Source organism: Podarcis cretensis, assembly GCF_951804945.1.
Source record: "Podarcis cretensis genome assembly, chromosome: 11".
Taxonomy (NCBI): Eukaryota; Metazoa; Chordata; class Lepidosauria; order Squamata; family Lacertidae; genus Podarcis; species Podarcis cretensis.
The window spans coordinates 48,015,241-48,032,322 of NC_137180.1; the positions used below are offsets into that span (position 1 = coordinate 48,015,241).

Genomic DNA, 17,082 nt, shown 5'->3' on the forward strand with positions numbered 1-17,082 from the left:
GCTCCCCACCGACAGCAGCTGCCTAAAATTAAGCTCAGGTGTGATGAAAGAATGTGAGTCTAGAGAAGCAAGGGAATGACTGGGGCTGATTCTGCTTCATAAGTAACAGAAGAAGCTGAGGAAGGGCCAAACAAAGAGAAACAGCCTGGGTGCAAGAGGAGGAGCAAAAAAACAAACAAAAAAAAAACCTGGGAAAAGATTGTAATAATTGTTATTTGGCTTTTAGAAAAAGACAGGGAACGATAGGTTGTCCTCAATCTTCCTCCATGATGAATCAGGGGGCTTAGATCCAAGAGCAGAGACCAAGAGTGGCTACAAGCCCTGTTTCTTAACATGGGAGGGAACTGAGAACACTCAGAGGTTGTGGTCCTGTGAAGAACACCACAACACTCCATTCTCTCCCAGACCACACACACAACAAAGCAATCTAGATATTCTTGCATAGTCAGAATGCATGGTTCAAGATAGCTCTGGGCCCAGATTGCAGATTCATGGGAGAGATCTGGCAGGTTCCCTCTAGTTCAGGCACCCCCAGACTCGGCCCTCCAGATGTTTTGGGACTGCAACTCCCATCATCCCTAGCTAACAGGACCAGTGGGCAGGGATGATGGAAATTGTAGTCCCAAAACATCTGGAGGGCTGAGTTTGGGGATGCCTGCTCCAGTTCATGGGCCGCCACTATACGAGCACCTAACAGAAAGTGGCTTTTTATATATCATACATATCAATATTATTGTTGTTATACAGTGGTACCTCGGGTTAAGTACTTAATTCGTTCTGGAGGTCCGTACTTAACCTGAAACTGTTCTTTACCTGAAGCACCACTTTAGCTAATGGGGCCTCCTGCTGCTGCCGCACCGCCGAAGCACAATTTCTGTTCTCATCCTGAAGCAAAGTTCTTAACCTGAAGCAATATTTGTGGGTTAGCGGAGTCTGTAATCTGAAGCGTATGTAACCTGAAGCGTATGTAACCCAATGTACCACTGTACAGCATTATTATTGTTATTGTGATAAGCTATAACTGAGCTTCTGTGTTAAGAGGAGCCAATCATACCCAAAACAGCAGAGGAAAAGACATCTATCTTTGGATACAGAAGGATTTGAAAAAATTATGTCTAAAGATAAACAGGATGTGGGAAGAGCATGTGTCCAGCAACAAAGACAGATGACCTTCCGTGAGGAATTCCAGACTACAAATTCCATGGAGCAGACTGTACCTGGAAGAGGTTTCCATAAACATTCTGTTCAGAAGTTAAATTTAAACCCAAGAAACTTCAACGAGTACCATAATTCTAAAGATTCTGCACAACTTGCAACGAAGTTGTCCCACTGGGACCAAGGAATGAAGGCCAAGACCACAGGAGATGAAAGAGGCTGGCATGAAAAGGAAGCTTGGATTAAAAAATAGCACTGCTAACAAAACCCACCCCAACAGAATTGAGGTTTAACATTGCAAGTCTGATAATTCAGAATACTGCTCCCCTTCCCAAACTCACCATGGTTTTTTAATGAATCCTTCTGCTCAGCTTCATCCTGAACCTGTGGCCAGTTTTCATTTTTGTCCACACAGAGGATGGTATTCAACAAGAAATGGTACCCCCGTCAAAACTCCCCACTCCTCCATGAACTTCTCTGTGTTTTGACGCCATTACGTCAGGGATACCCCTAGCGATTTCCTGCCTGCAATGAAGGACAAGATGGAGGCTCCCCTGGTTCCATATCTGTAAACCATTTAAAGCACTCTGACACCACTTTAACAGCCATGGCTTCCCCCAAAGAGTCCTGGGAGCTAAGGGTGATGACCTCACAGATCTGTACTTCTCAGCACCCTCAACAAATTGCAGTTCCCAGGTTTCTCCATGACTGTTAAAATGGTACAAGAGTGTTTTAAATGTACAGTGGAATCTCAGTTTGTGAATGCCTCTGTTGTTGTACATTTCAGTTCTCGAACGCCGAAAACCTGGAAGTCAATGCTTCCATTTTTGAACGTTTTTCGGAACCTGAACGTGCAACACGGCTTCCCCTGAGTGCAAGAAGCTCTTACAATCAATGGGAAGCCGCACCTCGGTTTTTGAACGTTTCGGAAGCCGGACGGGAAGCAGATGCGACCTCACCTCCTACACAGGTAATGGGACAGCATCTTTCACTGCATACCAGCTAATGGTGCACAGGGTGAGTCACATGACACACACCGTTCTGTTCCACAACCCTTCTCCCTGCCTGCAGAATCTGCCACTTGAAGAACCTCGGTCCCTCTGTCTAATGGTAGGGCTGGCCATGCACTACAGTCGACTTTCCTCACAGCAAAGACAGCCAGTGACATGAAGTGGGGTAGGGAAACAACCAGAATAGAGTCATCAGGGGGCCCCGGGGTAAGCTATACAAGAATGGACTGCTGGTTTTGGTAGCAGGTAGTTATACTTCACATAGCTTTTATTTCTGCTCTTGCATCCTCAAAGAGTGTGGGGGTTTTCAAAATTCAAGGCATGCAGGCAGGATAGCCAAAGGCTGAAGAGACAAGAACCCTCGCACATGCGCACACAACAACAACAACAATAAAAGAGTCCAATGTTCACTCCACAACATCTGATCCAAAAACAGACGCAAACTGGCTCATCCCATTACCCGCCCCTCAGTCAGTGCTCAGAGTTGTGCAAGTACCTCCAACCTTCTATCGCAGCATTACAGATTTACTTTGGTCTTTTTCTGTAGTCGTTTTCAAATTGTGCACGCAATATATACAATTCCGTTTTAAAGAACTGCAGGAGAAAGTGAATGCCAGGGCTGTCTGTGTTCCTTCTCCCTAAGATGCTTGCTTATCAATTCCGTATGTAGCTGCTATAAAACAAAAAAATGAGAATTCTGTGGTTGCAAGGGAGAAGCGTGAGACTGTTTTTTAGCCTGGGGCTTCCTTTAATTGCACCCATGGCTTCACTTTTACAGAATTCTGGAAGCTGCTAACCTCCAGGTAGTCGGCGAGGCCAGATTCAGGGAGCAAAGGAACAGGGAAGAAGGGAGTGTTTAAAAAATACCATCAGTGGCTAAAGAGAGTTCTCCGCCACGGTGAATATTTTAAGAGCCAAACAATCAAAGAAGGATATTCTACTCACTGAACATTCTGATAGCGTCACTGGGAGTACTAGGCAGGCTGGATCCATATGAATTTGCCGCTCGGACTGCAAACTGGTACTTGTTGTTTGGAGTGAGACCCTTCAGAACCATGGAGTCCATTTGGATCTGCTCTCTAATTACTGTCCAATTGGCGTCGAGATCAGGTCTGATTAGGATGAGCAAAGAAGACACAAGGTGTAATTCAAATCGGCCAAGTTGAATCAGCTGAAGCCAAATATTTGCAAATGTTAAGAGATTTACCGAACTTGTCATTCTAACTGGAATTACAGCTATGAAATTTGACTGCTGTAAATATACTGGTGTCTCCTGGATGTTCTGATATTAAGTAAACACCACACATTAAATCCCACGAACAATTCCATGTCAAAAAAGGAAAAAACCCAGACAGTGAACATTTCCTATAAGCTACCAAATATGATGGTAAAATACTGCATACCACCTATGCCAAATATGAAATACTGAAATCAAACATCATTGGATATTTTTTGTACCCAGGTTCAAAATGTAAAAATGATCCCCTGTGACTTATGATACAGGCGTGTACGGTATTGATTTAGCTATGACTGTAGCTACAGAAATATACTTTGATCCATTCTGCCTACCAGAACAGAAATGTTGTACTTGCCAGTGAATGTCTGTTCTTCTCAAAGAAAGGAAGATAGCTAGCATGGGGATTAGGGTCCTTGGGACTTGGAAACAGCCTCCAGCTGCTCTGTAAAGAGGAGAGGGACCTCTCTCAACTCCCAGACCCTTCATTTCAATGAGAAATGTCAAAATAAGGGAACTCTAAAAATGAACAAATTCCTACCATGGAGGCAAAAAGATTAAGAACAACCTCCAAGGGATGCCATTGCAAAGTTGTGCAGCTCACAACCACATAACCTTAGAACTAAGAATGCTGAGGTTGCCAGGAAGAGTCTCTTTCATCCATCACATGCCTGGGTGAACAGGAATGCTTTTAACTTTCTCCTGAATGTCAATAGTGTGCAAAAGAGGGGTGCACACACCTTACCAAGGAGGGCATGCCACTAATGGGGAGCCATCACTAAGAAGGCCCTGCCATGGGACAATGCCAACCAGGCTACAGTATGTGGGATATTCCCAGGAAGAAACAGAAGAGAAACCACACAGGGAAATGGTGTAATTAGAAATGGGAATGGAACATACAGAACTGGGTGTGAACTAATGAATACATACTAAGTAAAGAACGGTGGAACATTATTTTAATATAGGATCACAGCAGAGAGAAAGATGGAAAGACTTGGAGGAATGATTGAAGTTATTGGAGACAAAGTTGATTGATTAGAGAAAATTACTGCTGACATTTGTTAATAATAATTAGAGAAGCCCTCTTGGGCTTTTTGTTCAAAAAGGAAAATAAATCAATCAAATTAGGTTGAAGGCTGGGAAAATATTGCCTAACAGAAAGCAGATCAACTAGGTGTCATACTAGAGCAGGGGTCAGCAACCTGCAGCCCATGGGGGTCGTTTAAATGGCCCACAAGCCACCCCCGAACTGAGCCGCCCACTCAGTGAGTCCCTGCGCGCTGCGCTAAACTGGCGCAGCACGGAGCGGGGACTTGCTTCTGCAATGCTGGAAATCGCATCTGCACAGACACGATCCAGCCCACAGAGCGATCTTTGCAGGAGTGAACCAGCCCAAGCGAGGTAAACCTTGCCAACCCCTGTTCTAGAGTGAATATTTTGAATCATTTCTTTTATGTAACAAACAGATGGAAAACTGGAAGTCCCTTTTTGTTTTTCTTCTGATCTTCACTTTCCTTTTTGATTTGAATATTTTTATTTTCCTTTGGTGGCTTATTTTCTCTTTCTCTCCTTGCTTTTGTTTTCATTTAGATCAGTTCCTTTTCTTTTATTGTATCATGGAAAAGCTTTAATAAAATTTTATTCAAAAAAGCAGCAGCGGCTGGGAGATGTTAATGGGAGAAATGAAGGAGGACTGGCACGTCAGGAACCCAGCTACAATGCTGGAGGGGCTATACTGTCTTCTATGGGGCATCTCCCACACTTTTATGGGGCAGGGAGGCAAACAGGAGAACACCCCACATCATCCCACTGAAGTCTTTCCAGTTGAAGTGCTTGAAAATAACAAGGACTGAAATGACATCTAAAGGGAAAATAAAGCTGCTGTCCACCCCATATCCTTGTAATATTTATGGCAGGAAATAACCTCCAAGGTTCAGATCTACTATTGTTTATATGCAGAACTAGTTGCAAACAACTCTGGCAATATTCTAATGAAAACAACAGTCCAAGGCAGGCAGGCTGTGTATTCCTTATTTATTTGGAGCCTAGCAAGGGCTGCCAAAATTCTTTTATCGGCCAGTATCACTCCTCGAGGGTCATTTCAGTTGAGCAAGAAGGGTGGACCTAATTTGGAACTGTTCTGTTTCAGCTTGGTCAGTACTCTGTGAACTGGAGAAACCAAATTCTCTGGTCACAGGAGACCAAAGGAAAAACCTCTACACAACAGCCCAAGGAAGGATGACTCACCTCTAAAATATTGTCTTGTCTTAAACCTCTGTGGCGGTTCTAAGAAAATAAATGTTCTCCAGACATGTTGCTTCCCCAATGCTAAGAAGAAAAAGATGGCCTAATGATGTGCACCTACCTGAACACTCAACTTTTAATTTTTATACAAACTGAGGGCCTCCACCATTTCTACTAATTAAGAGCATCTGTTCACTTTTATTTGTTTAACAGCAGTCTTCGTTTTTATAGGTGGATGGTCCCCCCCCCCACTCTTTAATACAGCTTCTTCTTAAAATGGCATTCTACATACAATGCCAACTGCTCATGGGACAGGAAGGAAACAGATAACTGAAGGCAATCTGTGGTCATTTACACACTAAACCGTTGGGGACACAAAAATGTAGTTTTTCTCAATCCAGAATCATTCACATTTATCCTCAATGTGCTGATTCCAATCTAGATCCAGCTGTCCACAAGGGTGGGCCTGGCTACTTGATACATGTTTGAACACTCTCTCCTTGATTAGGTTATGCATGCCTATTTTTCCTTGCACATGCAAAGCGGAAGCGGTGATGGCAATCTTGGTATATGGCCACCCATGTCACTGGGCTGCTGTGGATACAACTCCCATTGCCGGGAACACCTATATCATTTTTCATCTGTTCTCAAATGGGCACACTGTGAAGAAATGTAAATCAATCTCCCATCAGCTTCTGCTTTCGGAATGAAGCCAGTTTCTCATAAGGTGCTTTTGGGGGGCAAAAACTATGCAGTTGATTTAGATTGTCTGCGGACTACATGGAAAATACAAGTACAGTGGTACCTTGGTTTAAGAACAGCTTAGCTTATGAACAACTTGGATTAAGAACGCTGCAAACCTGGAAGTAGGTGTTTTGGTTTGTAAACTTTGTCTTGGAAGCAGAACATGTTCCGCTTCCTGTTGAGCGTGTTCCATTTTTAAATTGAGTCCCCTGCTGCTATGCGAAAGCATGCCTTGGTTTAAGAACGCTTTGGTGTAAGAACAGACTTCCGGAACGGATTAAGTTCGTTAACCAAGGTACCACTGTATGTGGTTTACTTTGATTCTAGAATAAAATGTGTGCATGCAGCCCCATTTTAAGCTGCTGTTTGATATCTCTCTCTCTCTCTCTCTCTATATATATATATATATGCACCAAACAGCCTATAAAGCTTTAAGGCCAAAATACTATAATATAGCATCTTAAGACGCCCCACTGAACAAATCATCCAGAAGGCTTTGAGGAACAATTTTGGCTCTCAAATGGCCTTGATAGAAATTCTGTAACAGTGTTGAAGCGCCAACTACAAATATATGAACTACAACATACCAAACACCTGCAGGTGTATCTGGGAGGAGAATTTTATCTCCTACCATTTTATCTTACACGTACCATCTGCTTTTTCCCTTTACAACCATTCCTTCTGATTAATGTCCAACTGAAAATTTGGAAAGAGGTTCTTTTTTTTCCCCTGATGCAAAAGTGCAATGTTTAGACTTCTTTATTCTTCCTTTTGGAAATGTGGGAGAATAATTTCCCTGTAAAAACATCTGCTAGCAATCTGATACATATAATTCTCAAGTCCATAATGCAGGGCTTACGCTTAGCTGAACCAACAAGCTCAGTTTGGGGAGGGCCCTGTTCTTGCACTTCTATGAATCCTAGTAATTAGTTGAATGTCAGTAACGGTGAATTCACAACTATGAAAAATACTCTGCCTATGGTGTAATTCACAGAATGTTACAAATTACATATTCCCATATTTTATTAGACCTGTTTCTCCAAAGCTGGGCAAGGAAGATGGAAATTATGCTAACAATGTCAGCATCCATCTCATCTTGTACAGTTTCCTTTCGTTTTCATCAATCTTCATATAGCTTAGAGTACATATGCACACTTTAGCCCTCGTCTTATTTGTCTACCCAGACAGTCAGTAGGGTATAGTATTTTCTGAACAAAGACCAAAAGTGGAAAAAATCATGGCTTTACAGGGTGTGATCCCAGACTTCCAAAGCCTAATTATGATATCCTGTCTCTGCTGCTTTACTAGGGTACAGTTCTAAACCTAGAAGTCCAATTAAGTTCAACAGGAGTTGCTTCAGTAGACATGTATAAGGTTGCACTACACATAAAAGAAATCTAAAATTCATATGTAGCAAAAAAAGCACATATGCTATCACAGTCATGAATGCACATGTGTCTACTACGTCTTCTTAGGCGATCACTCGTAGCTGGGTAAAATTGTCTTCCATAAACATGGTTTTAAAAGTGAGTCCGTAAGTGACTGTGGAGGCCAATTCTGGATCCACACGTCCTTCCACAGTGGGGTCATACGTTTCTGGGTGGGAGTTCATCACGGTGAGGGTTTGCCAAGTGTGCCTTCCTCTTAGCACATTTCTCCTTTTCGTCCTGAGTTCAAGCGTCTTCAAAGCCCATGACACCTTTGGTAAAGGCTGTTCTCCAATTGGAGCGCTCGCAGGCCAGTGTTTCCCAGTTACCGGTGTTTATGCTACTTTTTTTTTTTTGCACTGAGAGAGTCCTTAAACCTCTTTTGTTGACCACCACCATTACACTTTCCATTTTTAAGTTCGGAATAGAGTAGTAGCTTTGGAAGACAATAGTCAGGTATCCACACATCATGACCAGTCCAACGAAGTTGATGTTGAAGAATCATTACTTCGACACTGGTGATCTTTGCTTCTTCCAGTACACTGGCATTAGTTCACCTGTCTTCCCAAGCGATGTGTACATTTTTTCGGAGACACCATTGATGGAATCTTTCGAGGAGCTGGAGATGGCATTTAGAAGTGGTTCGTGTTTCACAAGCGTACAGTAAGTACAATAGCTTTGTAAACAAGCATTTTGGTTTCCTTGCGAATGTCCCGATCCTCAAACCTGTGTCTACATTACAACCAAGCTGTATATAAATCTTGTGAAATAAAAATAAATTACAAATCATGCAGCTCTACATAAGGATCTGTTTGCATATGCTCCCTATCAATGGACACGAAGCACTTGCATGCTTAGGAGTTTCATATGTACCTCAGAATGGACATGAAACTGCAGAAGATGCAAATGTTTCCAGACCTTATTCTAATAGAGAAAATTTCAGAACCTCTCTCTCACACCCACACATCCACCCACACACCCCACACACAACCCTTCATCTCCCAACATCCTGTCCATGTCCCATTCTATGGCTACTTAACTGTCTTTTTGTCTCAGCCATTATGTGCATTGTGTTTTTAAAAGGGGGGTTTCAGGACAACTGATTTAATGTTACAGCACACAATGAATTTCTGGATGGTAGGGTAACAATTTGGGGGGTCAAAGATACAGGATCCACATGAAATCCAGTCTAATCCCTACAGACCACCAAAAAGCCATGAGTTGCACAAGAGAATAATGTCAGTGCAGTAAAACACGTTTAATTTACAGTTTCTTGGCTTCCAAAACAAGATGCAGCCTTGGGTCATGGGAAAACACAAGTTTCAGAATGGGGTTACATACACACAGGGTGAATTTGGAAACCACTTAGATAAAGTCATTCGCAAAACTAAAATGTCTTAAGCTGACTTGAATATATCTGAATTGATAGCAGAGAAAACTGCGCAAAAGCACCAAAGCTCCTCTTATGAACACAATGGGGACAAGCATTTAGAAGTGATTTACTGGCGTTCTGGGTGGTACACATAATAAACATAATTTTTAAAAAATAAAAACAAGTCAGAACAAAATATCTTAATTCAAATGGAGAATATTTAACTTGCTTTAAGATGGCAACTGTCTTACACAAATAAACCAAGAATGAAATACATAGAGAGATATATAAATAGATGTATTCAACATGAATGGCTCATGGATATAGCAAAATGGTTAGGACATTTCCAAAATGGATAGAAAGCTGAAATTTGTCCAAGGTAACCTAATTACTATGTAAGTCTGAACCTTGGATATTTTTCCATCTAATAGTCAAATGCACAATAAGAGCCAGCACTTTGGTAGGGAACAAGACAATATAGATATACAATGGGATGCAGGTGTATATGTGGGGGAGTTCCCTGTTTCACATAGCTGATTGATGCTCAGACTGGGAGGTGATCTGCAGTGGCAGCCAGGAACACGAGTCAGAAACAAGATAGTCTCATGTAAGATATAATGAAAGTGCGTAGGAGTGCCTTTCCACCAAACACCTTCCAGAATCGGTCTAACAGATTTTTACTTTTCATAGCAAATGGCCATTACACCTTTAACAATCATCACAACGGGAGAAGAAACATCTCTAGCAGTGACCACAAATATATGTCTTGCAGAAGGCAAGCTGCCTTGACTAGTATTTAGCACCATATGCATTCAGGTAAATCATGTAATGAAATGCGAAAGTCGCATTTCTAAGCAAAACGTTATTATGATGGCTTTGAGCATTTCACATTTTCCTGGAAATGCAAGATGACCGTGACCCAGACAACGATTTGCAAACAAACATAAAATGGCTATCCTGAAGGTGGTTAACAAAATAAATCACATTCATGAAAAGCACAGCTGTTGTCCATCTGTGTTCACCAAATGGCACCACACCTGCTTAACTGACTTGCATAAACAAGGTGTCAAGGCAATCATCTGTATATTGAACTTAACAAAATGTACCCATTCACTCTTTTCTAAGTTCCCACTCACCTGCCTGGCATAAGGCTGCCAAGGACAACTGAGACCTCAGAAGATTTGGCAGCCAAGGGGCCATGAATCCACTTCCTGCTCATTTCCAGCATGACATCTAAACAGGTGAGCTTGCTGATGCTCACAGGTGAATGCAATAATATGAAACACCTATTTCAAACAACTAGAGCATGGAGTTATATATCCCTAAACTCACAACCACTGAAAGCTAGGAGAAATAACATAGTTTTGCAAAGCTTTGGAAGGATGCTGAGGTTTCCAGGAGTCTCCAGAGGAAAAGGAGTTGTAGAGAGCAACAGAAATGGCTGATGGTCCCAATGGCTACAAATTACCTCCATTATCAGAGGCACTATGCCTCTGGTCTTGCTTGCGGGCTTACCATAGGCCCGTGGCTGGTCAGTCCAGAAGGCTGGACTAGTTGAGCCTTTGGTCTGATCCAGCAGGACTCTGATTATGTCCTCTGTATGCTCTCGCTGTCCAAAGAGGAGCACATGAAAAGCATCAAAAGGACATAAGAAGGGAAGGAGCTTTCTTTGGGACCCAGCCATTTGAATGAATGAATAAATGAGAACCAACTTCCACCTAGAATAAGGATACCAGTCTGAAATAGATTTCAACCCGTGTGAGCCAAGAGTGTACGCAAATGTGCATCCTGTAAGCAAAATCACCTTATGAATTCCACTGTGTAGTACTGAATTGGGGAACTTCCTTCACTGGGTCCTGGTTTCCACGACAGAGCAACTTCTGAGTCAGAAACGACCAGCACTTGAGGCTGGTATGGTGGATCTGGAGGCATGCACTTATCTAAAACAGAAGAAGAGCAATCATACCATATGGATGTCATCGGTCACTTTGGAGAATCCCAGAAAGTACTTCTTGCTGTGGCAAACACATCTATACAACTATATTTTTAAAGGAACTGGACATCTCATCAGAATCTTTTGTTGGCTTCCATAGTTCACTATTACTTCCAGTACCTACAACCCACTTTCTTTCCCCTACACCTAGTGGCTGTAGTTAGTGCCACAGGACAGTGAGAGAGCGCATTTTTTTCATTCCAAAGGTCCCAGGTCCAACTCCTGGCATCTCCAGGTCAACGAAGTGCCTGGCTGTGACAAGGAGGCAGCCTTGCAGACCAGAAACTGTATGAAGCAAAGCAAATGCTTCGATGCCCTTGTGGAGACATTTCAAGGAAGTTTACGAAGGTGCCAAGAAACCACATCAGGCTGCATTTCTCCTTTTAAATCTTTAATAGCACTCCTGGCTGTTTTGCCAATACATCTACATCTTGCCCTCTCACCAGCAGTACTTCTGAAATCTTCATCCCCTCCATCCCCATCCGCAATTTGCACGCTGTACCCTCTCGTTGTCAGCATGCATTCGCCTGCCAGCAAAACACAATGCCTGGGATTATCTCTGCCCCAACCGGCATCCACAATAGCAAGCTATTCGCACAGCTTTTACCTTGCGATAAAGTCGTTACATTTCTGGGCATGCTGGGTCTGCCTTTTCCTGCCCAGCCGTAAGCTCCTACACTTACACGGTGGAAAGTGCCCGGCTTCAAATCTCCAATGACAACTTCCTGTTTGAAATATAAATTGGGGAGAAATATATATATATGTATATATGTATTTTTTAAAAAATACAAATAACTGTTTGATTATAAGTAAAATCTTGTGTGGTCCAGCAGAGTTAGACAAATCCTCTTTCTGCTAGAAATGGCAACTTCAGGCTGAATTTGTTCATTTTCTTATTAAGGGGATGTTTAAGCCACCCTTCAGCAACCAAGGCAGCACACAGTTAAGAATAACACTAAGCAACTAAAACTTCCACACTTAAAAGAACAAAACTATCCAATAAGAAGTCTTCCACTATAAAACAACATTAAAGTACAGGAGCAGCACCAACCAAGAATAAACCCAGGCTAAAACAGCAATAAAAATTGTAACTATCTGACTTGAGGAAATGTCTAGGCAAAGCTTTTTTTAAAAATCTCAACTTCTCAGGAGAGGGTATTCCAAAATGTAAAGGGCCACAACCAAGAAGGCCTCTCTCAAATGGCAGTGGGCCTGGAAGTAGGACTTAAATAAAGTTCAAGAAGGCTCATGTGGAGGAAGGCAGTCCTTTGGATCACCATCCCCAAGTCCTTTATGTCCTCGCCTTCTCCCCATAATGGGTAGTAAAGGAAATGCAAGACATGATATCATCACATTGTGAGTTTCTGCAGGTCTCTTCCCAATGCAAGCAGCAGCCAAAAATATAGACCAGAGTGCCAAAATGTGTATGATGAGGTCACATCCTAGATTTCAGGCAGAGGGCCTTCTCAGTAGTGGCGCCCACCTTGTGAACGCCCTCCCATCAAGGAAATGAACAACTACCGGGCTTTCAGAAGACACCTGAAGACAGCCCTGTTTAGGGAAGTTTTTAATGTCTGATCTTTTATCGTGTTTTTAATACTCTGTTGGGAGCCGCCCAGAGGGGCTGGGGAAACCCAGCCAGATGGGTGGGGTATAAATAATAAATTGTTATTATTATTTCCTTAACTATGTGATGGCTAGTGCAACCTTCCCAAATCTGGCACCTTCTTGCTGTTTTCAACTACAACTCCCATAAGCCCCAGCCAGGAATTATGAGAGTTGTAATCGAAAACATCAGGAGGATACTAGGTTAAGGAAGGAAAGAGAAATTCAACACAGGACTGGTGTTGTTGGTAGCAATCCCATGATCAGCACTTCATCCAGTTCTGGGTTCCAATTAGAGGGTGCCTTTTCTTTTCTTTTTGAGTGTGTAAACAACTACAAGTAAGGTCAAGCATTTCCCCTGAAAAATTCTCCTGAGGGAGTCGTATCTGTTTGACCTACACCCATCTCTCAGCACAGTTCCGACGTCTGTGCTGGAAGTAAATTTGCCACTGACAGAGGTTTGCTGTCAAAAGCAAAGTTACGCCACATCCTCCTACAGCATCAAAGGCAACTGAGTGCACGATCTAGTTTAATTTTAAACCCACAGCAGTGCGAAGAGAAATTCTAACTTCACTGACGCCCACAAGGACACAATGGAAACAGATGTGCTGACATTTTTACCAAACAGAACCCAGGTTGTACGTTTTAGTCTGTCCTTTGGATAACAGAGCTCAGCACTGCTAAATCTGAGGTGAATGTCATAGGCATTCTGCCCCTACTTGCCATGGAGAGTCCCTGTGTCCCAGTCTCTGTCAGTGGTAAATCACAGTCTAGGACTAGTCTAACGGATGCATATTGATGGCTAAAATGACTTGAAGTAAGAGCACTTGGAAAATTCAGTTATGACACATCAGAATCATTTCTGCAAACTTTGTCAGTGCTCTTCCTCTTGTTTGCAGATACCTAAAATCTTACTCACAGTACATGGAAAATTGCATAAAACTTCAGAACAGCTTGAAATTCTATTTCCAGGTGCAGAAAACTAATGATTTGTCTGCCAAATCTCATTGTGTTCTTCTCTCCACCCCCCTTCTTTTAACTCTCTCTCTTTGCATTTGTCAGAAAGATTCACATGAAGACCTTGCCATGGCTTCTTCATTTTCACCCCCAGGTCAATGAGGGATGGAGAGAAAAGAAAATGGCTTTCTCTACTAAAGTCGGGATTTGGACTCCACGGTCCAAGTTCTCAGGCACACATGTTCTGGCTACTGAGACCCCTTGTTTTTTCCACCAGCAACAACCATCCATCTCTCTTGAGGGAGGAAGGAGGAAGAACAACAGAGGCATTTCTATCTAGTCATTTACCAGAATGGAGAATACTGGGCATGAATGCTGTGCCTGGGTTTGGAAAAGGTAAGTGGAAATTGGCCACTTTGCCCAGAAATGCAAAAAAATAATCTCCGGAAATATAATACTTACAAAAATGGCTTGCCCATCCATTTGACCCTGGTAGAAGGAAAAGAAAAAGAACTTCTTAATGAAGTGCCATAATTAAATAAACATATCGGATTAAACATATTGGCTGCAATACGCATGTTTTTGCAAAGCAGTATTCCCTAATATAATACATGTTATATGCTATTTTCAAAAAACATATACATTTACATTTACCCTAGAAATTGTGTTTTTGTACACATTACTTGGCTGGAGAACTGTATCTCAAAAGTAAGAAAAGAATGAACACTGAAGGATGGCTCACGAATGGTTCCTGAAAGTGAATATTAGATAAGCTCACTTTTAAATGTGAGCTGAATCAAACTTCCAGGCAAGTGGCAATATTTAACTCCACGCCACTGAAGTGTCAGCCACTGATTTCTGCATAGCAAATGCACAGGAGCCAACCAGCTGGCAACCCTAGGTCAGAACAAGAGGAGGCAGCAGAAAAGAGTGAAGCAAACCCCCTTTCCTTCTGAAGTGGGACCCTGAGAAGGGAGCAAGGATGCCGAAAAAGACACAAGAAAACACAATGCAAAGAAAAGAAGGTGCCAAGAGACGGAAATGCAGAAATTTGGGGCCTGGTCTTCCCTGGGGTATTTCCATCACTTGCCATTTTGCAACATATGCTCACGCAAGGCTTGGTGTCTCTAAGAATAAGGCATCTAGCCCGGAATCCTGTTCTCAGTGTGGCCAACCAGATGCCTATGGGAAGCCCCAAAACAATACCTAACTGCAACAACACAACTGGTGTAGTGGTTAAGAGTGGTAGACTCGTAATCTGGTGAACTGGGTTCACTTCCCCGCTCCTCCACATGCAGCTGCTGGGTGACCTTGGGCTAGTCACACTTCTCTGAAGTCTCTCAGCCTCACTCAGCTCACAGAGTGTTTATTGTGGGGGAGGAAGGGAAAGGAGACTTTGAGACTCCTTCGGGTAGTGATAAAGCGGGATATCAAATCCAAACTCCTCTACTTCTTCTTCTCACTTGTGGTTCTCAGCAACTGTTATTCAGGGATATATACTGCCTCTGACAGCTGAGGCAGAACACAAACTTACCCTGAATGAATTTGTCTAATCCTCTTTTAAAGGCCTCACTACTTTTAGGGGTATGAGAATTTCTCTTCAAATAATAAACTTATAAGACAGGAATTATACACTAGCAAACAGGAGCATCGGTGTCTGCTATTTTAAAATTCCACCCACAAGGATCAAGTCCTGTTAGCACACAAAGCAAGCAGGATTGCAGTTCATAGCTTGCTTTTGTTCACCCACTTACTTTTCCATTCCTGCTGCATAAAAATGGGCCTGAGCACACCCTAAGATAATAATCTAATAATAAGATAATAATCTTTATTGTCATTGCCCCCTCTCGGGGACAACGAAAATTACTTGGCAGCTCCATCCACCCAGGTAGGGCACTCCACACAAAATCAGAACAACTATGAAAACACTAATTAAAACAATACAATATAATATAATATAATATAATATATAATATTATATATATAATATAATATATAATATATAATATAATAGAAAGACTTTGTGCACGGAAGAGCTCTGATCGGTCCCACATGGCACAGTTCACTGGGAAGGACCAACAGAGCTGTTCACTTACTCGTATATTTTTCCACACACATGCAGATGTCTCTTTAATTAAAATGCCATACTTAAAGTCAATTTGTAACAAGGCTACCACATGTTTTTAATTTAGAAAGCCATGTTCCCCAGATTACAATTTCTGAAACTATACTGTCTGTGTGTGTGTGTGTGTGTGTGTGTGTGAGAGAGAGAGAGAGAGAGAGAGAGAGAGAGAGAATAGAAAAAAACAAAAATGGAAGATAATAGTAAAGTCAGACATTAGTTTTCTTATAGAACACACAATTATGTCTAGTAATGTCAAGTCTGCTGGGGCTTTTTAACAGTTGCATGGCACCGAGAGATGCAGTAGGTGCAGCTCCTCCCAAAACAGAGGGATGCAGAGAGAGAAACTTGTTGGATTTCTCCATATTATGCAACAACAAATGTCATAAGAGTGGAGTAGATGCAGATGGCAACTCTACATTGAATAGGGTGGTCAGCTGCAAAAAAGGACAAGACACCAGTACCTTTGAGAGTTGTGCATGATAAGGGAAATTCAGCAAGTATTGCTTGTCATGAGAGCTAGAATATGCTGTTTTGCACACCTATTAAAAGATGCAGGCACCCTGTTTTGCACTTGGTCACCCTAACTTTGCAGGTACTGTCACAGAGACAGAAACAGGCTAGAGTGGCAAACAAGCCCACTTTACCTGGCACATTAAACCATGGTTTAAGTGAACAAGTGGAGTGCTTGTGTATGCTGTTTAAAAGTTCCCTATGCAGCCCTGCTGCATAGTGTCACGGAGATATCTCTCTTGCTGTGACATAGCTGGGCTTGTGATTTCATTTCCCTGAAAAAAGCAAGAGTACTAAGCCAAGAAGAAACCTTGGTTACTACCTCTTGGTTTGTTTAGAGAGAAACAAACCAGGACCTAATGATGATGATGATGATGATGATGATGATGATGATAATAAATACCTTTATTGTCATTGTACAACCTGTGTACAATGAAATTAAACGAGCTCCCCCCCAAACCCTCAATGTCTTATCAAACAACACACCACCTCGCAAGTCAATTTCGCTGTTATTTTTCGTTCAACAGCCTAACAGCCCACGGATAGAAGCTATTTTTTAGCCTGTTGGTACGGCTGATTATACTTCTATATCTCCTGCCCCATGATATCATGTGCTGTATTCACCACCCTCTGTAGAGACTTTCTGTCCATGGCTGTAAGGCCAGCATACCACACTGTTATACAATATGAAAGGACACTTTCTATT

At 42.2% G+C, this 17,082-nt stretch overlaps 1 protein-coding gene across 2 annotated transcripts in view; it reads right to left on the reverse strand.

Annotated features, from left to right (window-relative positions):
- The window catches only part of EGFLAM (EGF like, fibronectin type III and laminin G domains), a 112,445-nt gene that overhangs the window by 58,187 nt on the left and 37,176 nt on the right, over window positions 1-17,082 (reverse strand). For both annotated transcript variants that reach the window (XM_079994757.1, XM_079994758.1), the window contains 4 exons: window positions 14,204-14,230; window positions 11,787-11,904; window positions 10,991-11,126; window positions 3,111-3,277 (listed from right to left, as the gene is read on the reverse strand). In XM_079994757.1, coding sequence (XP_079850883.1) covers window positions 3,111-3,277; window positions 10,991-11,126; window positions 11,787-11,904; window positions 14,204-14,230 — 448 coding nt within the window. The remainder of the gene's footprint in view (window positions 1-3,110; window positions 3,278-10,990; window positions 11,127-11,786; window positions 11,905-14,203; window positions 14,231-17,082) is intronic.